Source organism: Aphelocoma coerulescens, chromosome 4A (genome assembly GCF_041296385.1).
Source record: "Aphelocoma coerulescens isolate FSJ_1873_10779 chromosome 4A, UR_Acoe_1.0, whole genome shotgun sequence".
Taxonomy (NCBI): Eukaryota; Metazoa; Chordata; class Aves; order Passeriformes; family Corvidae; genus Aphelocoma; species Aphelocoma coerulescens.
Window position 1 is genome coordinate 21,195,571 of NC_091018.1, and position 27,851 is coordinate 21,223,421.

General features: G+C 55.0%; 1 protein-coding gene across 7 annotated transcripts; it reads right to left on the minus strand.

Annotated features, from left to right (window-relative positions):
* On the minus strand, positions 1-27,851 carry LOC138110625 (H(+)/Cl(-) exchange transporter 5). 7 transcript variants are annotated; one of them, XM_069015761.1, is made up of 14 exons: positions 27,767-27,851; positions 26,715-26,767; positions 17,170-17,319; positions 10,784-10,935; positions 9,326-9,425; positions 7,846-8,030; positions 7,253-7,375; positions 6,618-6,824; positions 5,958-6,038; positions 4,732-5,274; positions 3,926-4,112; positions 2,413-2,811; positions 709-925; positions 1-370 (listed from the first exon to the last, which is right to left on the minus strand). In XM_069015761.1, exons 3-14 carry the CDS (start codon positions 17,300-17,302, stop codon positions 280-282), a joined length of 2,418 nt encoding a protein of 805 aa, XP_068871862.1. In that variant the 5' UTR covers positions 17,303-17,319; positions 26,715-26,767; positions 27,767-27,851; the 3' UTR covers positions 1-279. The 7 variants fall into 7 exon arrangements, with proteins under 7 accessions (XP_068871862.1, XP_068871863.1, XP_068871861.1 ...); XM_069015762.1 differs by lacking the exon at positions 27,767-27,851 and adding an exon at positions 27,577-27,591; XM_069015760.1 differs by lacking the exons at positions 17,170-17,319; positions 26,715-26,767; positions 27,767-27,851 and adding exons at positions 11,127-11,569; positions 11,702-13,588.

A 27,851-nucleotide genomic window follows, 5' to 3' on the forward strand; every position in this document is an offset into this window, starting at 1 on the left:
TTCTCTAACATTCTGCTTTTACTCCTTCATGGAATCTTTCCAATGCAACTTCACAAAAGCAACGTAAGTAAAGCCTCTTATTTTTTCTTCTAAAAAGAAGATCATGTTCCACAGATTCCGTAGTGCAATTGGTTATCTGGTAGAAAAAAAAAAAAATCTTCACTCCATGGAGGAAAACGCTGGAAACAGTTCTGTGGTCTCAGTAAAAATAGGAAAGTCTACCCAGGATGGGCTAGAAAGTTCCAGGTGTGTGTGACACACAATCCCTACAGTCTGCCTCTAGTTGAAGAGGATGGAGTTGGGGTCCTGGTTGGCCATCTGTGCAATGTGCTTTAGTACATCCTTTTTGGTAATGATCCCCAGCAGCTTCCTGGAAAACAAAACACGATTTTAGTGCACCCTCAGGAGGGACCCTGGCAGGGCCACTCGAGCCCCTTGCAGGCGCTGAAGAGTCTTTTGGGATTCAAAGTGACACCCCACAGAAAGTATGACACCCTCTGAGGGCGGGCAGGCCCTGGCACAGGCTCCCAGGGAAGCTGTGGCTGCCCCTGGATCCCTGGAAGTGTCCCAGGCCAGGTTGGACACTGGGGCTTGGAGCTGGGCTGCCACAACTCCCCCTGGCCCCGCATCCCGCCCCAGAGGGATCCCAGCGCCGCGCCCTTGGCCGGGCACAGAGGAGGCTCTGCCCCGGGCTCACAGGGCCCTCACCCGTTGTGAGTGACCAGGCACTGGCGCAGCCCCAGCTTGCGGAATATGTCCACCACGATTTCCATGGGCGTCTCGTCCGTCACCGTGAAGGGACTGAGGTCCAGGATGCTCCTGAGTTTCAGCACAGACGGGGAGCTCGGAGGCAGGGGGGGACAGTAGTCAGTGAAACAAATAACTGAGGTGCTCACGATCCCATCCTGCTTCTTCCGGGCGTTTTCTGGAAAGTATTTGATTGAATATCAGCACTCCTTTTCCAAACAGAAGAGCATTCCCTTTCCTCTGCCCACATTTAATGGCCTTAGAAGTCCTTTCCTTCCCTTCACCAGAGCTGTTCCCACCTCAGGAGGGTGTGATTGGTTTCCAGCCTTTCTTCCAAGAGAATGATAGAATCATTAAGGTTGGAAAAGACCTTTAAGACCATCAAGTCCAGCTGTCCACCAGCACCACCAACCACGGTCACCACTAAGCCACATCCTCAAGTGCCACATCCACGTGTTTCCTGAACACTTCCAGGGATGGGGACTCCACCACCGCCCCGGGCAGCTGTGCCAGGGCTGGACAACCCTTTCCATGAAAAAATTTTCCCCAATATCCAACCTAAACCTCACCTGGCACAACTTCAGGTCTTGTCCCGTCACTCCTTCACCTGGCACAACCTCCAGGATCTCCAAAGTTCCACTGCAGGGGCGGGATCAGCACATGCTTTGCCCAAAGCTGAGGCTGTTGCACCTCATTGTGCTCTGGCCAGGTAAATACAAGGTCTGGAGAACTTTTAACTTCCCAGTTTTTAGAGGAGGTAAATAAAATGCTCTGTACTTTTATGAGTCACTGATTTGGGTCCCATGCAGAGCAGTTAAAGGACTATTTCAAAGCACTTAACAACTGGCACAGGCTCCATGGACGTCATCAGGGTCAGGAATGGAAAACAAGTCAAGTACTGGCCATCCCTCAGAGCTGCACAGCAGTGCACACACAGGCACTGTGGGTACCTGCCACGCTGCAATCTGATACCAGCATTCCAAGACCTCCTGGGAAGGGGCAGGTCTGGCAGCCCAAACACCAGGCTGGATATTCAGAATACTTCAGAATATTTGGGATATTTGATCATGAAAACCCAAATCCCATCCTGTGCCTCAGTGTGCACAGCTTGGGGACGGGACCACTCTCGATGAATCCCTGGAAATTCCAAGGAACACAAGTGCAGGAACTCATGGTGGTACCACAGGAGGCAGGCAATGCACACGATATCCTAATGCACTCGTTCCTGTATTTTATTTCATATTGTCCCAGGGAACCAGTGACAGGACAAGAGGACACAGCCTCAGGCTGTGCCAGGGGAGGGTCAGGTTGGACACCAGGAGGAATTTCTTCACAGGAAAGCTCACTAACATTGGCAAGGGCTGCCCAGGGAGGTCTGGAGTCCCCATCCCTGGAGGTGTCCTAGGAACACCTGGATGTGGCACTCAGTGCTCTGGGCTGGTGACAAGGTGAGGATCAGGTTGGACTTGATGATCCTGGAGGGCTTTTCCAACCTCAATGGTGCCACGATCCAGTGACAAGCCACCCTGTCCTTCACATCCACTGCAAGCAGAGCCCACACCGCTCAGGGATGCTGGCCCAGCCACCAGCAGCAGGGCGTGTGACCTCCTCAGACAGCTGGCACTACTAATGCCAGCACACCCACGTGGGCAGCTCCCCTCTTACCGATGGAAATGATGAGGTCTCTCCGGAGGACAAAGCCGACGAGGCGCTGCGACGCCCGGGACACCACCACGGGGTAGCCGCTGTAGGTGGTTTTGGTGACGATGGTCTCCACGTCCTCCACGGTCATGCTGTCCTGCGTGATGACCGTCAGGGGAGGGTCGTTCTTGCGCGGCCGCATCACGTCCATGGCCCGCGTCTTGTGCGAGAACTCCTCCTTGGCCTCCAGGAAGGGGTATCCGTTCAGGCGGATGTGGGCGTCGTAGATGCCCTCCCGGCCGATGGCATCGGCCACCCACTTGCTGGTCATGGCTGCGGCCATCAGGGGCACGATGTACTCCAGCCCCCCGGTGAGCTCGAACATGATGACCACCAGCGACACGGTCATGCGGGTCACCCCCCCTGCCAACACAGCGCGCCTCAGGTCATTCTGGGACCGTGTCACACCAGTGCCCACCTCTGGAGAGGGGCTGCTGCCAGCACAGCTGGGCTGCCCCATCCAGCACAATCAGAGCAGCACTGAAACCTCGGTCCCTGCCACAGCACCAGGCCCTGGGATGGAGCCCGAGGTCTCTGCGTGGTTTTGTCTCGGCATGTTTTAATTATGTTCTCGAGATTCAAGTCCCAGAGCTACTCCCAAGTATTTTACAGGAGTTTTGCTCCCATACCCATTCCCTAAAGGGGCACAGACCCTTCAGTGCTGCCCAGCAGCAAACAGAGCCATTACTGAAGTCAAAGTGCATTTATCTTCCATGCAAACAATCCCAGAAGGGTCTGGGTTTGAAGGAACCTTCAAGCCTATCTCATTCCAACCCCTGCCACAGGCAAGGACACCTTCCACTGGATTGGGTTGCTCAAACAAGGTGTATCCACTCTAAAAAGGCCAAAGATGGGGTTTGGTGGCACATTTTTAGAGGAGAGTTTCTCCTGGTAAAGTAGTCCCTTAGGAGTTAAACATTATTCCATGGATGAGGGGACTGGGAATTGTGAAAGTGAAGTTCAGTCACATGCACCCAGTCTCTCCAACTCAGCCAAGAGGAAGAAGTGTTACCAGAAAACAGAGCACTTAAAAGCAGAATTGCATCACAAGATTTAAGGCCAGAACAGGAAGTAAAATTAATTAAAACCCCACAGGAAAATTGAAGTTCCTGGACAGCCTCAACTGTTCTGGCTCCCACTCAGGAGCTGCCCACTGCAGCCTGCCGTGCCCAGCACCAGGCTGGGGATGGCAAAAGAACACCACCAGGACAAGGAGCACATGGCACCTTCTATTATAGCCCTTCCTGGGGTTCTTGAAGTGACACCAGCTCTGATGGCCAGCCACAACCACAGCTCTTCAGCCACAGAGTCGCTACAGCATGGAACGAGATCATCTTTAAGGTCCACTCCAGCCCAAACCATTCCTTGCTTCAATGGTTAAGGCTGGGAAAGACCTCTGAGATCAGGGGGTCCAACCATTCACCCACCACACCCCTCTTCACTTGGCCAGCCCAGCCCCAGCCCAGCCCCAGCTTACCCAGACAGGCGGCGGCGCCCACCATGGCGTAGAGGCCGGGGGTGATGCAGTCGGCCCCCTGGCTGCACCAGCCGCTGAAGATGGCCCAGTCATGGTGGTAGAAGGCCAACTGCTCCACGGCCACCCCCAGCAGCCGGCCCGCGATGGCCCCCACGGCCATGCTGGGGATGAAGAGCCCCGAGGGCACCTGTGGGAACAGGGGTCAGTGAGCACCAGAGCCCCGGCACGGCGCAGAGGAGCGACGGAACCTCCAACCAGCGGGAGGCAGAGGCTTTGCTGGAGCTGAGCTGGAAGGGACATTTGAGAAGTCATCTAGTCCAATGCCCCTGCAGTGAGCTGGGCCATAAGAACTGTCCATCAGCTCCATCCACTGCAGGAAAGCTCCCACCTGGGAACTACACCTGCAGCTCCAGAAGCTGCACCAAACAACTTCCAGACCATCTGAGCAAGGAACAGCTCCAATTAAGCATTTACAAATTAAGACACTGATTGCTTTGCAATTAGCTGTTGCATCTAAATCACATATTTATCAAAAAAAGCTTGAGGCAGGACAATTTAGGAGCATTCTGTGTCTAGAAAACAGGATGTGGAGCCCTGAGGCTCACCAGTTTTGTGACTGCATTTGGTGCCCAAACTCAGGCTGGAGGGTTTCCACTGCCCTCAGGTACGAGCAGCAGGACAAACAACTGCAGTCTGTCTCCTTCTGACAGAGCCTGGCGGGACACGTCTGCTTAGGGAGGAAACAAAACTCTGCAGGCCCTGCAGAGCATGGGAAGAGCATGAGCTCCTTTACAGGCAACCCTCACCTTCATGCCAAAGGTGAAGATGGTGATGAAGACCTTCATGATGAGGGCCAGTGCCAGCTGCCACATGGCCGTGTACACGCCCGGCCCGGCGGCGCGGTCGGGCAGATCGTCCCCCTTGGTGCTGTTGAAATCATTCACGTACTCGCAGAGCTGGGACGAGTCCAAAATCCCACAGTCGTTGAAGAGCTCTGAAATCAGCTCACTGGTGCTCATCCTGGTGTACTCGTTGGGGAAGGCCAGGATGGCCGTGATGGCCGTGACCACGAACACCTCCAGCACCGGGTACTTGCCCAGCCGCGTCGTCTTGCGCCGCCTGCACCAGGCGATGTTGCTGCGGATGAAGAAAGCTCCCCAGAGCCCACCAAATATTCCCAGCAGGATGAAGGGCACCAGCTCCAGCAGATGCCATGGCATGTGGAACTCCACGTAGAAGAGCACGAGGCGGCTGTTGCCGAAGGGGTTGATGGAGCGCAGGGTGAAGGCAGCGACCAGCGCGGCGAAGAAGGAGCGCCAGAGGGTCTTCAGGGGGAAGTAGTAACTCACCTGAAGGGAAGAACAAAGCACCTTTGGTCACTGGACCACTTAGCACGACCCCAGTGCAGGGAGTAAAGCCAGGACAGAGATCCATGTGCTCATTCCCTGCTCTCCAGCCAAGCAGCCCAGGCTTGGTCTGGAGCTGCGGTTCAGTGGGGATTGCAGCGCCTGGGATGGGCCCTGGCCTGCACACTTCCACTGCAGCACGTGCCCTCCGTGATCCCTGGAGCGACTCACTCGGGTAATAAAAGCTGTTACACATCAGCCATGAGCTGAATGCAGAAAATTCTGTGGCTCTGCAAGGTCCAAAGTACCAAACAGCAGCACTTGCCATCACCGCCACCAACTACTGCCCAGCTGAGCAAATCCAACCCTGCCCTCCTTTGAAATCCATCCCAGCCTTCCTCCAAAATCCATCCTGGTACTCCCCTGAGCTAAACAGCAACGATCCTTTCACATCTAGATCAGCAGATTAAGGATTAGGTGGTCCTTGGGAAGAAAAGAGGATTGATAAACCAGAGAAGTTTGCTCCCAGGTACCCTGGGACACAGCTGTCAGGAGAGTGGACAAGGGAAAATGGCCTCAAGCTGTGCCAGGGGAGCTTCAGGCTGGACATCAGGAGGAATTTCTCCATGGGCTGTGTTTTTAACCCACAGGGTAAGGTCTGCTCTAAAGCAGCATTCCAAGGTTACCTCCTCCAGGCTGAAGAGCACTCCTCCGATGGGAGCTCCGAAAGCCACGGACACGCCGGCGGCAGCTGCTGCTGACAGCACCTGAGGGACACACAGAGGCACTCAGACTGCTCAGCCCTCCCAAACATCCCCCATTTTCAGTTTGTCTTCACTTAAATTCGTACAACATTTATCTACAGCACAGTCAGCCAGGTTTGACCTGCTTTAAGACAGCAGGGAAAAGGTGGAGTGAGCCAATTCCCTAAGAAGGAGCTCCAAAAAAATCAGTGTTAGCATTTCAACAGTCCCAGCGCCAAACCAGCAAAGTGGCAAAGCTGGCAACTTCCTCTGCTGTTCCAGGTGATCCACCTTAGGTAAAGCATCAGCACAACACAATGGCAGCAATTTCACCTCCCACAACACCCCGACTTTTCCCATCTCACACTGCCCCTGTGTCCCAGCAGTGTCCACAGTGTAACTGGAGGTGCTGTGGGGCCCCCCAAACCCTGCCAGCTCACCCAGAGGATTCTGCCAGGTTTGGTTCAGCAGAAGGCAAACTGGCCAACATTGGCACACCAGAACACACCAAAACAGAACCATCTACCCCAGAACAGAACCATCCAGCCTCAGCCCCAGAGCCCCAGCCCCACTCGCCCTCCCCAGGCTGGTGTCCCCACGCACCTCCCTGCGCTTGGCCTCGTTCTTGCGGTACTTGGTGAAGAGGTGGCACAGGATGTTCCCACAGCAGCAGGCGACGTGGACCAGGGGCCCCTCCTTGCCCAGGCTCAGCCCCGAGGACACGGCCAGCACGAGGGTGATGGTTTTGATGACCAGCGTCCACTTGCCCAGGTAGCCTCTAATGATGAAACCACTTAAGATAGTTTTGATCTGGAAGTCAAGCACACAAAGCTCTACAGGCTTTCATTCAAGCCCTGGTCAGAGCTCCTGATTTACTGGGCATTCCCAATCCTGCCCTTCCCTAGAGCTTTCAGAGTCCCCCTGAGCTATCAAAAGTGAGAGAGACCATAAAGATCTCTCTCCACGCAAAGGCAGAAGCAGCCGTTGAGTCCTTCCCTCAGGCCACTACCCCTGCACCTAAGCAGTGCCTCCTGCAGCAATGCCAAAACATCTGATTTTTTCAAGGGACTGCATGGAGACTTTAGTACTAGACGTGTTTCAGCAACAGCCTGGAAAAACACCGACGTATTAAGCCATCATCTAAAGTGGGAGACATTATTCCATAGCATGTACATGGAAATTCTGGATGGTGGATCCCTATCCCACGTGAAAAACAACCCCCTCTCGTTCTTACTCACCTCTGGGATCCCTGAGCCACAGGCATAGGGAGCAAAGCCCTTCACAAGGAGCACAGCAAGGAGGGAGAACATCAAGGCCCAGATAACGTACATGAAATAGTTGAGGATATACGCAAAGGCCCCCTGAAACACAGAGAAAATTGCCCAAATCAGATGGTTTCAACTGAAACCACAGCAAACCTGGGCACTGAAGTGAGCACCAGGAATGAGCAGGTCATCCCACAGAGTCATCAGCTAGAAATGGAGAGACCTGCCCTAAGTCTGAGGTTTCAAGGACAGGTTCCATTCGCTGGGTTACCAATCATGGCATTCCCCCAAAACGCTCATGGGCAAAATACCCTCCAACAGCACACCCTGGACACAGCAGGGACACGCTACACCTGTAAGGGGAGCAGTGTTTTGCCTCACCACATCCCCCCCAAGGACAACACCCAAAACACTTGTTCACTGACACCCCTTGAGGACCCCAGCGATGAACCACTGAACCACCCAGAGCTTGGACTCCTGGCATCTACATCCCCATCACCCCAGGGATGATACAGGCTGGGCAAACAGGGAATTCAGCACCAAAACCAGTTCCGGGCACACATCACCTCTCCATGGCCAAGGATGAGCTGGGACCAGCTCTTCCACTCAGGACACTTGTCCCTGTCGGTGAAGGTGGTGTTGGACTTCCAGCAGCAGTGCTCATGGTTGAACCAGAACCCTGCCAAACAAACTCCTTCCTTCAGATCCGTCATCCAGTGGGCAGAGATGTCGATCAGACCCGCCAAGGAACCTAGTTTAAAGGGAAAAAAAACCCAAATAATTTAATGAACAGACTCAAACACCTGACGGTCACAGTCTGCCCCACCAATTTCTGACTCACCTCCCAGCACACAGAGCAGTGTGGTGTTCTGTCAACAACTACGGAGAGCTAAACCAGAGGATTTGCCTAATTTTGGAATAATTTCAATATATTGAAAAGAGCAGGTCAGGAAACAGAGCGTGGCTGATGATCTTTCAGAGGCTGACTGTGTTCAACCCCCCCTGCATCACCAGCAATTAATTCTTCTCAATAACTGTTTGTTAAATACAGCACAGCAGCAGTGAGGGCAGAGAGGGATGCCCCACATTCCTGGGGGACTCAGACAAAGTGTGTCACCAGGATGCAGGAGCTGCACCAACACCACCGACACTGTGACAGGAATAACTCTGAATTTGGAGAAAACATTTCCAACCCTAATTTAAAAAAAGAAAAATAAAGGAGGGGAAAGTTACAACTGTGCCAAACAAAACAAGGCAAGCAGAGCCAGCACAGAAGGGAAGGCAGGTTTTAGGAGGAATCTTCAAGTCACTTTTGTGACCAAAACCCCCACACCGAGGAGGCAGAGGCCAGGGACCTCTGATCCACAGGAGCAAGTGGCAGTACAAGCTCCAGAGGCTGCAATAAACATTCAGCAAATCCCCCAGTTAATGACCAACTGGCCTTCCTGGGTAAACATTAACAGAGGATTTCACTCCATCCCATGACAGATGCTTGCTGCTTCCTATCGGGAAGATTTGTATCCAAGTGATTTATTCGTGCTGCCCTGGGGCCAAAGTTTGTTCCTAAGTAATTTAAAAGGTCTCAGCCAGCTGAATTCTGAAAGACACCTGACTTCCAAGCAATACCTCTCACTTTTTATATCTAAGTATAGAAGGAAAAACCCCCTAAAAACAAGAAACTCCTGCTGGCAACCCCTGGCATTAACCCCTTCAGTACCAATGAGGAGCATTCAGCACAGACATTCCCAGCATTTTGATCAGCTCTGCTTTAATGAATATTTTTTATTTATTTCAGATTTCTGTACCAGCAGCAGAGTCAGAGCAGTGTCCAGGACACCTGTGAGCATCAGTTTTGTATTTTGGTTTTGCACAAACACAGCCTCAAAGCACTTTAAAATAATTCCCCGTGAATTAAAAGGCAGCAGCAGAGCCCTTGGGGTCCTCACTCCCAAATCCCGCTGCTCCAGGGACCTGCCAGGCCTTGGGAATGAACAGATCCTGATGCTGCAGTGCAGGAATTAGCTTTACCTGGAGGTTTGCTCTCACCTGCCAACAAACCAATGAGGAGCATCAAGAGCCAGCCAGAGAAGGCGTCGCTCACGCTGTGCAGCAGTGCCCAGGTGGACTCTTTGCTTCTGTTGGTGATCTGGGAAAGGGTTTGCAGAAAGAAACAGAAATCCATGAGGACTCTGATCCACTGCGGTGTGAGTGCTCCAAAACCACTTGGGGACACTGTCACTCTGCTTTGAGGGGGGAGAGTAAATCATCTGACAGTGGCTGCTCCTACAGCTGGTGCAGCGCTGGGTGGGAGGCGCAGGAGAATGGATCAAGGATCACGGAATCCCAGAAGGGGTTGGGTGGGAAGGGACCTTAAAGATCACCCAGTCCCACCCCCTGCCATGGGCAGGGACACCTTCCACTATCCCAGACTGCTTCAAGCCCCATCCCACCTGGACTGGAACACTTGCAGGGATGGGGCAGGCACAGCTGCTCTGGGCACCCTGTGCCAGAGTCCCAAGGAAACGGACGTGAGGGGGTTGCAGATTTAATGCCAGCAGAGAAGAACAGTCCAGCTGGGAAGCAGGCACTGGTGGCACTGGGGAGTGGGAATCAGCCCTGTCCCAGATGCCCCAGGATGGCTGAGGGCTGTCAGTCCCACCGCTCCTGACAGGCGGACAAAGGGTGACAGAACAGCCGTTGCGTGCCCGGCTGCCTCTCCCAAGGGAAACATTCCAGCTCACCACTATTATTCCCAGATAAAAAGGCACATTGATGGACACAACTAACACCCCTAAATGAGGAATACATGCAAGAAGAATCCTTTCTGCCTGGATGAGCGTTGGTTGGGTTTTTCTCTGGAATTCTGTCCCCTTGGCTGGATCTGCACTCGCCCAGACTGGGGCATTATATTTATTTCCTGTATTTGTGCAGGGTCTGTGTTCTGCCTGGGCTCTGTCAGTAAGACACAAGCTGTTTTGTGACACTCAGGGAAAAAAGTAAATAATCCAAGAATATGTTGGCAAACAAATAGAAAAGTTGAGTTCAGTCATCACCCTGCAAGAGTGCTGCCAGCAAGGCAGGAGCAGGCTGGGGACATGGGTATTTCAGCTAAAGCCCCCCTTGCATTCTGAGCAGATTCCTTTAATTGCAGAGCGGTGAAGTACTGGGAAGGAGCTCTGGAAGAATTGCACTCAGTCTTCTCAAACACAAAATGCCCATAGAAAGAGCACCATTCACCAGTGCAACTGTGAGGAAACCAGGCTGGTTTTGTGCTCCAAAAGCCCCACTGCAAACAAATCAAAGCCCTCCGAAGAGAAGCAGCAACCAATGAACTGCAACACATTGGATCCAGAGCTCCTTTTCCTCAAACAGAACTCTCAGCTCCCATCCTAAGGGCCATCCCTCCATCCCAGAGGTCTCTAGGAAGTGCCTCCCTACCCCAGCAAGAGTCACACATTCCTTATCCGGCACTCAGAGCCAGCGAGGAGGAGCAGGAATTTTTACCTCCCTGTGCCGGTCCCGATCCCTGGACTTCTCTCGCACCCAGTCTATCGTGTTAAAATCTTCGTAGGTGCCCACGCCAGGAAGAGGCTCCTCCAGGAAATCCATCATGGTGCTCGTGCCGTTCATCCCTCCTCCATTATATGAGGAAAAGCCTGGTGGGGGAGGAAGGGGGAATATTGAGCATTTCTCAGTTTCCCCTCTTTTTATAAAAAACCAAAACTCATTTAGGAGGAAAACCAGAGATTTCAGTGGAAATAAAGAGCTACTGAGGTGTCCCCTGAGCTGAACAGCACAGGCACACGTTCCCAGGTGATCTGTGCCCTTCCCAGCTTCAGCAGCTCACCTGGAGATGGGGTTGTTCCTGGAAACGACTGTTCAAACCAAAGTAAATCACCAGCAGCATATAAATGGTGACTTCTCCCTAAATCCAGGACGTGCCACAAGGATATTTTGCCGTTTGAGGCAAGCAGATGGGAGAGGGAAAGGAGAGAAGGAATATTTAGGACTTCCAACAGAGCTGAAGGGTGAACCAGGTGGATGTGGCAAGGATGAGAGCAGGATGGGCAGGAAGGCATGGATGGGAGGAGGGAAACAGGGAAAGCAAAGCACCCAGTGGGGCCTGGAAAGCAGAAAGTGGTATCAAAGGGGGGCTGGGGAAAACACCAAACTGGGACTTGCAGCCTCCTCAGGTGAGAATTTAGCCAAACCACTGGGCCTCCTGTTTAACCTGCTCCAGCCCATGGAAAACGATGCTCAGCTTGGGTGTACATTCCCAAAATTCTGGCTCTGGAAGACAATACGTGTTTGCAGCCATTCAGAGGGAAAAAGAGATGAGCAAAAACCAAAATCCAGTCAAAACTGAAAGGTGAGGGGAAGAGGAGGGTTAAAAGTCCCTGGCAGAAGGATAATGGTTGATACCTGAGCATATTTAGCTTGCAGATATCACGGGGGCAAAGGTGTCTCCAGATGGGAAAAATAAGGAATTCAAAGAGCTGCCCTCTGCCCCATCATCTGAGGCAGGAAGGGAAAAGAGCTGTGAAGTCTTCCCAAGCCCATCTCCCAGACTGCCACAGCTGCAGGAAAACAAGATGAGTCATGTACAGAACTGACAACCACCACAAAATAACCCACTTAAAACAGCTCATTGCTTCACTTGGGACAAAAAAAGGTGGAGCTCTCCAAAGCTCTTCCAAATGCTGAGTACACAGGCCGTGAGCCCCAGCTGCACTGGGAGGAAAACGGGGCACGTTTTCCGTGAGGGATCTCTGGTTTTAACAGCATTTCTGAGACCAGAAGCTTGGAAATACAGAATTAGTATCAGGGCTTCCAGAGACTTCCCCACTAAAATATCCCCACTGGAAATCCTAGATGCTGTTCCCTCAATCTGATGGATCAGAATCTCCTTGAATAAACCATCCTGACCACAACAGGAGCAGGTGGAGCACAGGGAACGCTGAAGTGCCTGGAACTCCTCCTGCCACAGGGCTGGTGCTGCTCCAAGGACACGAGAGCTACCCCAGGAACAAACAGAGGCCTCATCCCAGTCACCTGAGCAAGTCCCACCTGCAGCCCAGAGCAGGAGCTGGGTTTGTTCCCCCAGGAATGACCACCTCTCCCAGAAGCACCCCAACCATTCCTGTCTCCGTGCTGCAGGCAGCAGGATCTCACTGGTTATTCCTTGTCTTTTTTTTTTAGCCTATCTACCATAATCTTCCCTAAAGATAAAAGATACAGCTGTTCTAAAGAAAAGTATTAATGAAGGAGAGCTCAACCAAGCTAACAGAACACCCTGAGAAGCATTCGCTGCAAGAAGATGAGATCAGGCACATTCCATGCTCACTCTCCTGGAATAACTGCCCAGACTTTGAGCTGTCCTGGGAACGCTCTCCCAGCTCAAAGATTGTCATGGAGCACCAGGAACCAGACCCTGAGGCACAGAGCAAGCACAGAGCTGCAGTGACGGAGGGGCTGCAAGTCCTGGTGCCCCCAGCAAGACCCTGATGGCATCCGCAGTCCCCCAGGCACAGCCCCTGTGATCTCCAGACCAGGCAGGTGCAGTTTGGAGCCTGATCCTGCTCTCCAGGATCCCTGCTCAGCCCAGCCTGCCATCCTACAGCACCAGCATTTCTATTCCCAAAGGAGAATCCTGAGATGCCTCCAGCCACACACGATTGTTCATTTGACAGATGATGAGAAAACATCTTTATATTTTTTCCAGGGGTAATCCAGAACTATAAAATGGCTGACAGCCATAAATATTTATAAAGATCGTATTTCCTGCCTCAGCTTGCTGCAAATCAAAGATCCTAGGATTCCCAGATAGGAATAAAGGAGGAAAATGAGCTCAATGATGCCCTGCCAAAACACATCCAAGATGATTGCACAGATCTCCCTGATTGTAACGTCCAGATCTCCAAGCCAAATTCCATGCCTGACACAGCGAGTGGAAAGTGCCCCTGTTACAGCTCATTTCAAACAGAGATTTCTCAGTGTTTTGATCACCCCCAGAAAGGGTCAATTAATGCCCCACTTCAGGCCCTGCCGGGCTCAGGAAAACCAGGCTGCACTTGGTGCTGTGCCATGTGCCACCCCGCAAAGCCACAGCGTTTGCTGACTGTCCTGCACCTGGAGAGCTCCGCCGCTGCTTCCCTGCTCCAGCAAATCCCAGCAAAGCAGGGGGCTCGCAGGGGAGAGACAGTAAACAAACACCCATTACACAGCAGAACCCCCGCAGCCCACCCAGCCTGATCCACCACCCTCATCCCGGCCCCGGAGCCGCTGCCAGCAGCCCCACAGCGTGCACAGACACATGGACACAGGCACACACTCCCCTTGGCTCACATCTCCTTCTCCTCCCCGGAAGGGTCTCCTCGCCCTGGCTCAGCCGCTCCCGGGCTCAGCCGCTCCCGGTCCCGCAGGAGCAGCGCCGGGGGCGGGTCCGTGCCATGGCCGGGCTCAGGGGGCCATTCCCGGGGCTCACAGCGGCACTCTGGGCATCCTCCTCCTCCTCCTCCTCCAGGCTCTGCTGGGTCCTCCCCACTCCCGGCGTCACTGGCACCGTCACCAGAGCCAGCCCCTGCACCCACCGAGGGACAGTGCCACCAGAGCCAGCCCCTGCACCCACTGCAGGGACAGTGCCACCAGAGCCAGCCCCTGCACCCACTGCAGGGACAGTGCCACCAGAGCCAGCCCCTGCACCTACTGGGGACAGTGCCACCAGAGCCAGCCCCTGCACCCACTGGGGACAGTGCCACCAGAGCCAGCCCCTGCACCCACTGCAGGGACAGTGCCACCAGAGCCAGCCCCTGCACCCACCGAGGGACAGTGCCACCAGAGCCAGCCCCTGCACCCACTGCAGGGACAGTGCCACCAGAGCCAGCCCCTGCACCTACTGGGGACAGTGCCACCAGAGCCAGCCCCTGCACCCACTGCGGGGACAGTGCCACCAGAGCCAGCCCCTGCACCCACTGCAGGGACAGTGCCACCAGAGCCAGCCCCTGCACCCACTGCGGGGACAGTGCCACCAGAGCCAGCCCCTGCACCCACTGGGGACAGTGCCACCAGAGCCAGCCCCTGCACCCACTGCGGGGACAGTGCCACCAGAGCCAGCCCCTGCACCCACCGAGGGACAGTGCCACCAGAGCCAGCCCCTGCACCCACTGCGGGGACAGTGCCACCAGAGCCAGCCCCTGCACCCACTGCAGGGACAGTGCCACCAGAGCCAGCCCCTGCACCCACTGCGGGGACAGTGCCACCAGAGCCAGCCCCTGCACCCACTGCGGGGACAGTGCCACCAGAGCCAGCCCCTGCACCCACTGCGGGGACAGTGCCACCAGAGCCAGCCCCTGCACCCACTGCAGGGACAGTGCCACTAGAGCCAGCCCCTGCACCCACTGGGGACAGTGCCACCAGAGCCAGCCCCTGCACCCACTGGGGACAGTGCCACCAGAGCCAGCCCCTGCACCCACCGAGGGACAGTGCCACCAGAGCCAGCCCCTGCACCCACTGCAGGGACAGTGCCACCAGAGCCAGCCCCTGCACCCACTGCAGGGACAGTGCCACTAGAGCCAGCCCCTGCACCCACCGAGGGACAGTGCCACTAGAGCCAGCCCCTGCACCCACTGCAGGGACAGTGCCACCAGAGCCAGCCCCTGCACCCACCGAGGGACAGTGCCACCAGAGCCAGCCCCTGCACCCACTGCGGGGACAGTGCCACCAGAGCCAGCCCCTGCACCCACTGGGGACAGTGCCACCAGAGCCAGCCCCTGCACCCACTGCAGGGACAGTGCCACCAGAGCCAGCCCCTGCACACACTGCAGGGACAGTGCCACCAGAGCCAGCCCCTGCACCCACTGCAGGGACAGTGCCACCAGAGCCAGCCCCTGCACCCACTGCAGGGACAGTGCCACCAGAGCCAGCCCCTGCACCCACTGCGGGGACAGTGCCACCAGAGCCAGCCCCTGCACCCACTGCGGGGACAGTGCCACCAGAGCCAGCCCCTGCACCCACTGGGGACAGTGCCACCAGAGCCAGCCCCTGCACCCACTGCGGGGACAGTGCCACCAGAGCCAGCCCCTGCACCCACCGAGGGACAGTGCCACCAGAGCCAGCCCCTGCACCCACCGAGGGACAGTGCCACCAGAGCCAGCCCCTGCACCCACCGAGGGACAGGACCGGAGCGAGGAGAGGGTCAGACTCACAGGAGGGACACGGGGATGGGGAATCCCAGAGCAGCAAGTGGAGCCACTTCAGCAGCACCCGGGACATTTTTTCTGCAAGAAGGGATTCCCCAGGACTAACACCAGTTTGCTGTGCTGCAGACTCGGAGCTGCAGAGAGCTGGGGAAACACCTGCTGCTAAATCCTGTTTGTGCTCACAAACACCCGAGATCAGGTTTGGGGTAGCCCAGGCACTGAGACCTCGGCTCATGGAGTCACAGAGGGGCCTGGGGTGGAAGGGACCTTACTGACCAACCCATTCCACCCCCTGCCATGGGCAGGGACACCTTCCACTATCCCAGGTGGCTCCAAGCCCCGTCCAACCTGCTCCTGGCACCCCAGCCGGGCACACTCCCTGCTCTGCAGCCCATTCCCAAAGCTCTGTCCCAAGTCACGATGCAGCACAGGAGAACACATTTAACAACAGCCTCCTGACAGCGGTGGGTCAGTCACTGCTGCACTGACAAACCCCTTTCTTTTCCCACCCGGCTGACATTTTCCTTGCTGAGTAACTCCCATGCTCACTGTCTTTCCAGCAGGCAGGCACTGGATTTTCCTTTTGTCCTCCGGGCACAGCCAGACTTCAAAGGCTCTCCCAGCACCAGCCCCACCAGCAGCCTTTATCTGGCCTTTATTCAACGCACACAGAGCTCAAAGGGGCTGGTGATTAAGTTCCTCGGGCTCCAATTTGCTGGTGATAACTTGTCATTCACAAATTGTCTGGGAGGCTGAACCTCTGCACCCTCCCCACTTGGACTTTGGTCTCACTGATAAAAGCTCTGGGTTCTGAGGTCAAGGAGCAGGGCGGGTGAAGAAAGCAGGGGAGATGAGCCAGCTCAAGGCTCCCACTTCAATTTTTAATTTCGTTTTTAATTTAAGATGCAGAATAAATCCATCACTGCTAAATCCCCCAGCTTCAGGTTTCACACCTGGCACCCAAACATCTGCCAGCAAACATCTGAAGTCAGCAGGGGAAGTTCACAGGGAGAACTGAAACTGATGCTTGGGCAAGGAGCTCTTCCCCCTTTAAAATTTCCTCTTTTACTTTAGTGTCACCTCCCTGAGGACTGGAGCACCCTGTCAACAGAGAGAGCCTCACCCAGGGCAACACTCCCCAGAACTCAGCAGATCCATGTGGATTCATCCTTTCTCCATGAATTCCACAGCTCAGACTCGAGGAGAGGAGCAGACCCTCTGGCCAGATAAGGGGTAGCAGGGGAAGCACCAAATCCCTCCGTGCTGCCACACTGTGAGATTCTCTCCATGACAGAAAACCTCCAAAACTACAGATAAGGAAGAAGGGAGGGGAAGGAGGGGACAGTCTGTGCTCATATCACAGCCCGCCAGGAACGGCTCAGTGCTGCCCTTCCACAGCACTCACAGCCCTCCCTCCTGCCACTGCCAGCTCTTCTCCACAGCAGCTACTTTGGAAAACTCCAGGAAGGACTCTCCTGAAGCCAGAGGGTGTGCTCCATGTCACAGCCCAGGAGCCACACGGATGGGGATGCAATCCAGCACAGAATCCTGCAAACTCTTCACCCTGGTGCCAGGGAACCCCAGACCCAGCCCAGGCAGAGGCCAGCAGGATCCACACAGCAAATATTACCATGAAACCCTAACCACAGCCATCAGGAAAAACAGCAAGGAGGGAGAGCTTGTGGGTGTTACCTCCCATCTCCCTGTCGAGCGGCGGGTCGTCATCTGCCATGGAGAAATCCATGGATGCTCCAGCGATTTCCAGCATATCCTCATCGCTGGTGGCGCTCTGGAAGCTGCCCCGACGATAGCCCTTCTGATCCATGGCCAGAGCTTCCAAACCTGGGGGCAAAGAGAAGCTTTTTAGAGCACAAGTAGGAAAACTCATTTTCTAACCCAACTGGACTGACACCTGACCCTGGAGACCCAGAGGCTGCACTGCTCTTCCCACGGGACGGGTGCATGCAGTGCTGTCACCTGAAGCTCAGGCTGGAATTCCAAGATTTTGGAATAGCTTTACAATTCTCTTGCACCAGATTTCGTAGTGTCACGTGCCAGAAACAAAGAGCAGGTCCCAGTACAGCTTCTGAACCCACCTGGGGAGCCACAAACACGGCAGAAATGGGGCTCAAAGAACAAGTTCAGCAACCATTGCCCACCCAAGAGGAGAGTCCTTCCCTAACAGGAATCCTACATCCATCCTCTACTCATCAATCCACTGGAAAAAGGCTCAAACTGGATTTTGGATAACGAGCTGCCAGCACAGAAGGACAAGCACTGCCCTGGTCCTACTGGCCACACTGCTCTTGATCCAGGCCAGGTTGCCCACCTGGACTCACTGCTGGCCATGTGCACTTTTTTCCAGAGAATTAAGAGAGAAACCAACTACCCAGCTCAGCCCTACTCCAGGAAAGGAAAACGCCAGCCAGCACTTCCCAACAGGCTGAATTACACACTCTGCAGAAAACTCTTCCTTATTACACAGAAAAGCCACCACAGCACACAGAAAAAGCCTTGGCACTGCACAGGGCACTCTTTGCTGAGCCTTACGCTGTGGAACACCATGTTCCTTCACTTTTAAGCGGTGTTTTCTCATTAAACTGTTGCAGAAGATCCTGGAAAAGACGGAGCCGAGGGGAGCCGGGTGCTTGGGAAGGCACATGAGCAGCTGCACACCCTGGGAGCATACAGACAGCATGGCCTGGAGAAACCCAGGAATTCAAAGTTAGCATTTGCCAGCTAACAATGAAAGTAATTAAATGGCATTAAAGTGCTGTGATGCTCCTCCAGTGAACTGCTTCCAGGGAGCTCAGTGGATCCAGCTCCCAGCCCGGGAGGCAGGGATGGCCCATTGAGCCTGGCAGAGAATTAAGGGAACTGTGCTCGCGTGTCTCGGGGCTCGTTTGCAGCATAACAGGGTTTTACAGGGATTTTCCAGTAAGACTCTGTGTGTGTAAATATGTGGGATATGGGGTTAAAGTATCTCTGCACTTGTAGAATCCCAGAGTGGTTTGGGTGAGAGGGATCTTAAAGCCCATCCCATTCTACCCCTGCCATGGGCAGGAACACCTCCCACTGTCCCAGGCTGCTCCCAGCCCCAATGTCCAGCCTGGCCTTGGGCACTGCCAGGGATCCAGGGGCAGCCACAGCTGCTCTGGGCACCCTGTGCCAGGGCCTGCCCACCCTCCCAGGGAACAATTTCTCCCCAACATTCTATCCAAACCTCTCTGCTTTGCACAGAAAGCATCGGGTCCTGCAGCACGGGCAGCCGGAGTCCCTGCTGGAGGAGCAGAAACCGGAGCAACGGCACCTCCTGCTCCCCCCAATCCCGCCCCGAGCTGCTTCTCATTTACAGCTTTAAAACTCAAAACCACGGCAGCAAACACGGCACCTTCCAGCCACAGCAGAGCCCAGGGAACACCCGGCAGCACAAGAAGGACACACAGGAGGCTACCTCCATGCTCACTTCTCCTGGCAGCCCCAGAGGTTTCAGACACTTTTTCTTACCAAAACACTCCCTCTACAGGTGAGCGATGCTTTCCCAGGCACAAGGAATAAAACAAAATAAAATAAAAACTAGACTGTTTTCATGCTTTTCTGGTTGTTCCTTTACCCCAGTTCTCCAGCTGCCTCCTTGCACAGGCCGTGGCACTGCCAGAGGCCCCGGAGCACACGTACATACCCCAGGGCTCCCAGTGTCCCCAGCGCCCGTGTGATGCCATCCTCCTCCAGCGGCTCCCATCCACCTCCTCCAGCGGCTCTCATCCACCTCCTCCACCCTTCTACTCTGTCCTGGTGTTCCCCAGGGCACTCAGAGAAAGGGAAGCAGCAAAGCAGAACCCGGCAGGGTCCCCACGACACCACCTGGAAGTGACTCAGATGACAGGGCTGGCAGCAGGAAGCCAGAGCCTCGCTGCCATCCTGCCGGGATGATCAGCCCTCGCTGCGATTTCCAATCCAAAACCCAAGCATCCCAAGGTTTTCTCCTTGTTCCAGGCTTCGGTGTCACCCAGCAGATGGGCTCCCTCAGTCTCACCATAACACCTGTCCCAGTGCCACTGTGGCACCAGGGAATGGGCCCAGGACTCCGAGAGCACTGCTGTGCTCAGAGCAGCCCTTCCAGCCAAAGGCTCAAGGCTTTCCCAGTCAGAGCACGGAAAAAGCTCCCACAGCATTTTTCCCTCCCTGCCAGAGGAGAGGCTCAACCTCGGCTCCAGCAGCATGGACATGGCACCAGGAGAACCTGGCCAGGAGCGGGCAGCAATCCCAACCAGCCACCTCTGGAGTCGCTCCCGCTGCAGGAAGGAGCCCACTTACCACCTAGCGGCTGTTTCCTCTGGGAACCCAAAACCCTGGATCACAAGACTGGGCATTTTTTAGAGATCAGCAAATCTAAGCTGAGCTTTAACAACTCAGGGCTCTCCTTCCCCCCCAGCTCCACGTGGTTCTCAGGCACATCCCTTCCCACAAGTACCAGATCCACTGGTGTACAAACTAGGAAAAAAATGCAGAATGAGCCAATTGTAACTGGGAAAAAAATGAAAGTAAAGGAGAAGAAAATGTAGCAGTTGGCTGTTGGGTCAATACTCCTGGGAGCCAGCAGAGCCAGGCTTTCAGTCCTGGAATGCCTTGGGCTGGAAGGGACCTTAAAGCCCAAGGGGCAGGGACACCTTCCACTCTTCCAGGTTGCTCCAAGCTCCATCCAACCCGGCCTGGAACACTTCCAGGGACAGGGAGTCCACAACCTCTCTGGACAACATCATCACTCTACAGGCTCCCACCAACACCAAAAAATCCCCACATTTCCCATCCTGAGCAGAGGAAGGGACTCCATGAGGGTGAAACTCCATCTCTGTGTGAACTGAGAGAGGTGGTTTGGATTTTGTTGTATTCCAACCCTCAAAACATGGAACCCTTTACAGGAGGAGTTGGACTGAGAAGCCTCGTGCACAGCTCTGCTGCCCAGTCAATACCTCAGGGAGGGGCCAGCCCTGTGTCCCCATGCTGTGACAAAAGAGCTGATGATTTGCCACAGGCAGTTCCAAGACAACGTTATTTTTCCAAGCCATTCTCTCCTCCAGCTCCCTGTGCTGTCTGAAGGGACCACAACCAGCCTCCGCTTCGGTAGAGAGGAAACTACACCAAATTTACACGGGCCTGGAGTGACAGGACAAGGGGGATTGGCTGCACCCTGGCACAGGGCAGGGATGGACGGGATATTGGGAAGGAATTCCTCCCTGTGAGGGTGATGAGGGCCTGGCACAGGGTGCCCAGAGAAGCTGTGGCTGCCCTCAGATCGCTGGAATATTCAAGGCCAGGTTGGACAGGGCTTGGAGCACCCTGGGATAGTGGAAGGTGTCCCTGCCCGTGGCAGTAGATGGTCTCCAAGGTCTCTTCCAACCCAAACCACTCCAGGATTCTATGGCAGCTCCATTCTTGGCGTGGCCAAGGAGGACTCTGGTGCTCCCAGCAGTGCAGGAGCAGGATCCTGGAGCAGCTGGTCCCTCCCGGGCCAGTGGCACAGAGCTGTGCTGGACCCGGCACAAGGCTGACCTCTCCAGGCAGCCTCTCGCCCTCAGCAGCTGCTCCAGCAAAGACAAACACATCCCGGGAATGCTGCTTGTGTGGGGCCAGGGCTGCCCGGCCACACCAGCCTGAACAATAGGAGGTTTGAGAGAAACTGGGAATCCTACCAACACAGGCTGAGCACAAAGACTTGCATTGTTTTAGGGCTTGTTCGGGGCTCCTTCGCTGCTCTCCGACGAGCACTCACACGGGCCCGGGAGCCAATTCCTCAGGCTCTGCTCTGACATCCCTCCAGCAGGGTAACAGGGGCTGTCACCCGTCACCAGGTCACGGCAGAGAGCAGCGCATGAACCCTGTGCCAGTTTGGGTTTCCCAGGCACGGGGCTGACACAGGGTGCTGTGGGATTGACTCACTGCCACCCCAGGATGCACAGACACACAGAGCCCACGGCCTCACATCCACACCAGTCCCACCTCCTCTGGAATAATGCACCATTCCACAGAGCCCCTCCGAGACTGGAATACCCAAACGGAGGCAAACAGCAACACCCCCATCCCAAAACCACCCCAGCAACTGCTCCAGCAGCAGGTACAGACCAAGGCAAGCACACAGATGTGCCCAAAGGCACTGCCAGCCCTGTTCAGAACCAGCACCAGTCCCCCAAAAGCCAAAATAAACGTTGTTTAGCCAAATCCAGCTGAGCTGGGAGCACTGGTACATCACAGCTCAGTTAGGAACATGTCTTGGTTACTTACTCACTGCTATCTGCCCCATCCACTGGTCTCACTGCAAAAACTCTTTTTTTTCCTCCTAAACTTTCTGTCATTACCATTTTAGCTCTTTTTAACTTAAAAAGCCACAATCTCAGTCCAGCCACCTCTTCCCAGGAGCTTCCTCACAACTACTTCCAGCTTCTTTTCTTTTTGCTTAATGTTTTGACTACAACCAGCTCAACACGAAAATGCCCAAGACCAAACGTACAGGTAGTTTGTGACCAGTTGAGGGGAGGTTGCTACTGGAATCTGAACTGTATTTTCCAGACTAGATCCAGTTATTTACAGTAGTTTCCATACTGAAACACAACAACAGCTTCTCTGCCGTTCCCAGCCTCTCTGGGAATCCAGGACAGTGTCACAGCTCCGTGCAGCAGCATCACTCTGTTTTCCCAACATACCTGTGTGGCTGGGAAGTGATGACTCCCAGGTGTCTGCGGGCACCCTGGGTCAGCAAAGCCTCCACACCACCCACCCAGCTGCCAGCCCGCTCCGCCAGCCCTCCGGCACACGGGAAGAGTGTGACTAACACATGACCCAGAGGGAAACAGCCGGAATAAACAGGGCTGGTTTTCATCACGGAGCTGATCCGGCACTGCTTCCGTCCTGAAAACACCGGAGTCTTGGATGAAGGCTCCAAAGGCACCTCCTGCCAAAATGTCTAGTCTTAAACTGGGTCACAACCACAGGTGTCCCCTTGGCCAGCTCCTTCCCCAGGAGAGCTCTGGGGAGCAGGACATCCCTACAGGCCCTGGTTTGGTTACAGGGTTAGGCTGCTCCTTGGATGAATTTCCAAGAGAGGTGTCCACAGCCTGTGCTCAAGGAGCACAGCCAAGGTCCGTGCTCAGGGGCTCAGGGGCTCCCAGATGGCATTAAAGTGGCTTCAGGACCTCTCTCCATCCTCTCTCCGGGACAGGGTCCCAAGGGTGCAGCCCCATAGATTCACCCCAGTTCACAGCAGTGTGTGAGAACAGCCCCGGCACATCCGCCACAAAAGCAGCTGGGAAATGGCCTGGAGTGAAGAAGTGAGTGAGTGCAAGTGAGAAGATGTCAGTACCCGGAACCACGGAATTCCAGAATGCCTGGGGTGGGAAGCAACCTGAAAGTTCATCTCTGTGCCATGGGCAGGGACACCTTCCACTGTCCCAGGCTGCTCCAAGCCCCGTCCAACCTGGCCTTGGACACTTCCAGGGATCCAGGGGCAGCCACAGCTGCTCTGGACAACAAGTAAGATAACTCTCTACTTCCCAAATAAGTGAGTTACTGGTTTGTGGCTTTGTTCTGTAGTATTTTGTAAGCTCATTTCCACTTTCCAGGTTATAAATGTCCCTCCTGGAGTCGCACACCGTCCGTTCACCAACACAGATGATCCACACCTTCAGATCACGTGCCTTACACTTATCCCATTCTTCCCATATCTGCTATGCTTAGTTATTTTCCTGGAATTCAAAAGGAAAAAGGATCTGCTGTTACAGATCTAACAGAGAAAGCTGTTGCCCAAAACTGTGCCAGACAAAAAAAAAAAAAAAAAAAGCCAAATAACCACTGATAAAATATCATCTCGCCTCAAACATTATCTCTTTTTCCCCATTTTCCTTTCCTTCCTCCCTTTATTGTTTCAATAATGGCTACAAAAGCAAGACTTCAACAGACATTTCCAATTATATTTTACAGTCCAGTTTAGTGCCACGCTTGCATCAAGTCCCCACTGTAAACCTGTCATTCCATGCTTTGTGAACGCCCAGCACTGGATCTCTTCCAGCAGAACACCTTCCTTGTGGTGTTCTTTTTAGGGGACACTTCTCAGCACACCCCAAAATCCAAACAGCACCACATGGAACCAGCTCCAGACTCATTCTGGGAAGATCTGAGCTCTGCCTCTTGCTCAGCAAGGTCAAAAATCCCCCAAATACTGAAATATGGGCTACAAGAGGTTTAACAGGAGATTTTCAGGCACAAAGAGAACATAAAACACCCAACTTGTATAAAATCCTAGGAGAGAACAGCCTGGGAAAGCCTCCCTGAGGCAAGGGAAAGGGTCAGGGGAGGAGAGCCAGAGCCCAGGCCAGGGCTGCTGCTGAGCCTCTGGGGAGCCACGTGGATGACCCGGAGCTGCTGCCAACTGCAGGGGGAATTACAGCTCAGCACACCAGGTACCAGGTACCTTTCCAAGCCCTCCCTCTCCACAAAATCCATCCCAGCTGCTCAGCACACGACAAGGAGATGATTTTATACATGTTTATCAAACCACAGGATCTCATTCCGCTCACAGGCACCTCCTTGACCAGAACTCAAATTCTCCTTCCTTGTCGATGGTTAAGAAACAAACAGAAGTTCCTGAAGAAGGGAGGAATAAAGCCAGGCCTTTGGAAGTGCTGGGTCACAGCCCAGCAGCTCTGAACCCCACAGCACTGAGGCAGAACAGGCTGGCACAGCAGCACTGGAGTCACTCTCCAGACTCATTGAATTTCCAGGGATGGTTCCAACCTCCTCCCAAACCAGGACACACATTCCAACCTCACCTTCCACCCAGCAACAGCACAAACTGGGACATTTCTGGGTCCAAATACTCAGCAGGAAAAGCCATGAAGAGGAAAAGGGACTATTAAGAAGAAAATCAGGGATATGATGGAAGTATCTCACCCCAGAACGCCACCAGTTGCTCTGACAGACCAAAGTGCTCAGCCAGGCTTGCTCCTCTTCCCAAACTCCAGGGACAACTGTAGCATCCTTGTTCCAACTAAAACACGTATTCATCCATGGAAAGCAAGGAATGGTGGCTTAAAACTACCGGAGGGCAGGGGTGAATGGGATATTGGGAAGGAATTGTTTCCTCTGAGGGTGGGCAGGCCCTGGCACAGGGTGCCCAGAGAAGCTGTGGCTGCCCCTGGATCCCTGGCAGTGTCCAAGGCCAGGCTGGACAGGGCTTGGAGCAGCCTGGAGCCCCTGTCCCTGGCAGGGGGTGACACTGGATGGGCTTTAAGGTCCCTTCCAACCCAAAGCATTCTGTGATCTGTAAAACCAGGGCTCGCAGTCCCTCACAAGCACTGGCACGTGAGGCTGTGCTGCACCACCACGAGTGGGTTGTTATTCCAGAGGCAACAATTAAAAGTCTGATGCACAGAACCACTCACACCCACGCTGCCACCTCTGCACTCACACCCGAATCCCAGCTGCTGGACAAACCTGCTGGATGAGTCCGTGACCAGACCACGGTAAGGTCAGTCAGTGCCAGCCCTCACCTGTCTGGGCAGCCTGGGGCTGCAGACATCCTGGCCGACTCCAGAACACCCAAAGGACGTGGGATACTGCATGGATGAACTCTGTGAACATGCTCCAGGTGAGGAATTTGGGGGCCAATTTGCCTTCCTTTACCAGCAGCCACATCCAGCTGGAGACACAGCTGGTGCCACCTTCCACAACAATGACGGAAGAAGAAAATGAGGGACTGTGACAGAGGGAAAGAAATCATCTGGGATTTGGGGAAGTGGGGGTGAAGGTGGATGCAAGGCACAGGAGCAGAAGAAGCAGGTGCTCCTTGAGAGCCAAGGGGCTGCAGCACCTCCATCTGCGGGGCCACTGCCCACACGAATCCTTGAAGATGCCTGAAATATCCACACTGTGGACCCGTTTCTCACCCAACTGCCAGCTTTGTGGCTTCTTAGGGTTTTTTTTAAACAAAAAACAACCTGGGCAAAATGGGATGGAACAAATAATGCTGGAGAAGGACCAAGGAAAGTGTTGAGATGGAAATCAGATCTTTCCTTCAGCATTACCCTGTCTGAAAGGCACAGGAGTTGCCAAGAGCAGGGAGCAGCAGCGCAGCTGTACACAGAGGGACACAGGGAAGGAAAAGCACCTCTGGCACAGCTTCCCAAGAACCTGCTACAAACACGGCAGAGGAATGAGCTCTGGAATTTTAGGGCCCACAGTGATTTTCCAACCTCTGAGTGTTCAGGCAGCTGAAGAGTGTGAGCTCCGAGTCCACCCAGAGACCAAAGGAGATTTCCAAAGTGTGCACAGTAAAGCCTAAGGGGCAGGTACAAGAGAGCTCCAGTAAACATCCCACTTTTTTCTGGGAGCTGCTCCCAAGGCACTTCAGCTCCTGGAGAATAATCCTCAGTGGCAATGCCACAGAATCCTGGGCAAACCAAATCCAAACCTCAAAGACATTTTGGTGCAGCCAAGTTTGGTCACACACCCCAGCCCATTCCCTGCCCTGTGCAGAGGGTGGGGGCCATTCCCAAGGGGCAGCTCAGCACAGCCAGAAGATGATTTGGCTGCTGCATCCCAAAGAACTAAAAACAATTCTCTATTCTACACAAGCACCATCCATGCAGCACTTGGAAACAAAAACAATCCTGGTTTTGAGTCCCTGTGGGAACAAAGGGAGTCAGAGGAGCAGCACTGTCTGCCAGCCACGCCTCCACGGCCTCCGGGTGCTCCCAGCCCTGTCCCACAGACCCCTGAGCCTGGAACAGAACCACCAACACCTGGAAAATCCCAAAGTGTGCGTTCCACAAACACCTGCTCTGAACAGATGTAAAAAGCTGAATCATTCATTTCATTCTGGCTGCAAAAACCTGAGGAACAAGCTCCAAGATTAAGGAAGGCTTTAAAGCCTGGACAACCCAAAGCTCACAGCACTGAAAGGCTGGGAACACACAGTATCCCAGGATTCCCAAATTCCAGCTGCTCTATTTCTCACCCTGTCTATTCCTGGAGGCTTCTTCAGAGGCGAGTTTCCCTTGAGCACCCAAACAGACCCAGAGGGACCCCAGCTCTACCCTGTGCACTGCAGCAGGGACACACAGGAGGGAATCCCGTCCCCGTGCTGCCCCATCCCGTTCTCTGCCCCCGGCACCGGCATTCCCCCATGGAGAGGTCAGCGACCATTCCAGAGGGTCATTTATCCATCCAACAAGCTGTGTCAGTACCTTCTCCCAAGGATCAGCTGCTCCTGCCTCCACTCTGGCACTTCCTGGAGCTGCTGGAAGAGAAAGAGGGTTTCAGGCAAGGAAGCCCAGCCAGGACACAGGGCCCTTCCCAGGCTGAGCTGTGGGGCAGGGTCAGCCCTGCACCTGGAGCAGGGGGGCTGCTGGCACTTCACACACGGACTCACGGAGCCACAGAAGGGTTTGGGGTGGGAGGGACCTCAAAGCCCATCCCATCCCACCCCTGCCATGGGCAGGGACACCATCCACTATCCCAGGCTGCTCCAAGCCCCATCCAGCCTGGCCTTGGGCACTGCCAGGGATCCAGGGGCAGCCACAGCTGCTCTGGGCACCCTGTGCCAGGGCCTGCCCACCCTCCCAGGGGAGAATTCCTTCCCAATAGCCCACCTGGCCCTGCCCCCTGGCAGTTGGAAGTCACTAACTCCTGTCAGTCACGGGCACGTCCCTGCCCGACGCGGGGATCCACAGCCCCGCATTCCGGCACTCCCCCGAGTTTCCACCTTCTGCCAAAGCTCCCGATGCGGCCGCCGCGTTCCTCCCCACCAGGGCCCGGCCGCACACACCGGGAGGGGAAGAGGCCGCGCTGCCGTTCTCTGAGCATCACCCGGCCCTGCCCCGGGCCCGGCCCCCGGCCCTGGCCCCGCATCTCTGTCCCCGCACCTGCGGCCCCGCTCTCTCCGGTCCGGCCCTGTCCCTGTCCCTTTACCTGCGGCCCCGCTCTCTCCGGTCTGTCCCTGTCCCTGTCCCTTTACCTGCGGCCCCGCTCTCTCCGGTCCGGCCCTGTCCCTGTCCCTTTACCTGCGGCCCCGCTCTCTCCGGTCCGGCCCTGTCCCTGTCCCTTTACCTGCGGCCCCGCTCTCTCCGGCCCGGCCCTGTCCCTGTCCCTTTACCTGCGGCCCCGCTCTCTCCGGCCCGGCCCTGTCCCTGTCCCTTTACCTGCGGCCCCGCTCTCTCCGGCCCGGCCCTGTCCCTGTCCCTTTACCTGCGGCCCCGCTCTCTCCGGTCCGGCCCTGTCCCTGTCCCTGTCCCTTTACCTGCGGCCCCGCTCTCTCCGGCCCGGCCCGTCCCGGGCCCGGCGCCCGCGGCCCCTCCGGCGGCTCCTCCGGCGGGGCGGGCGGG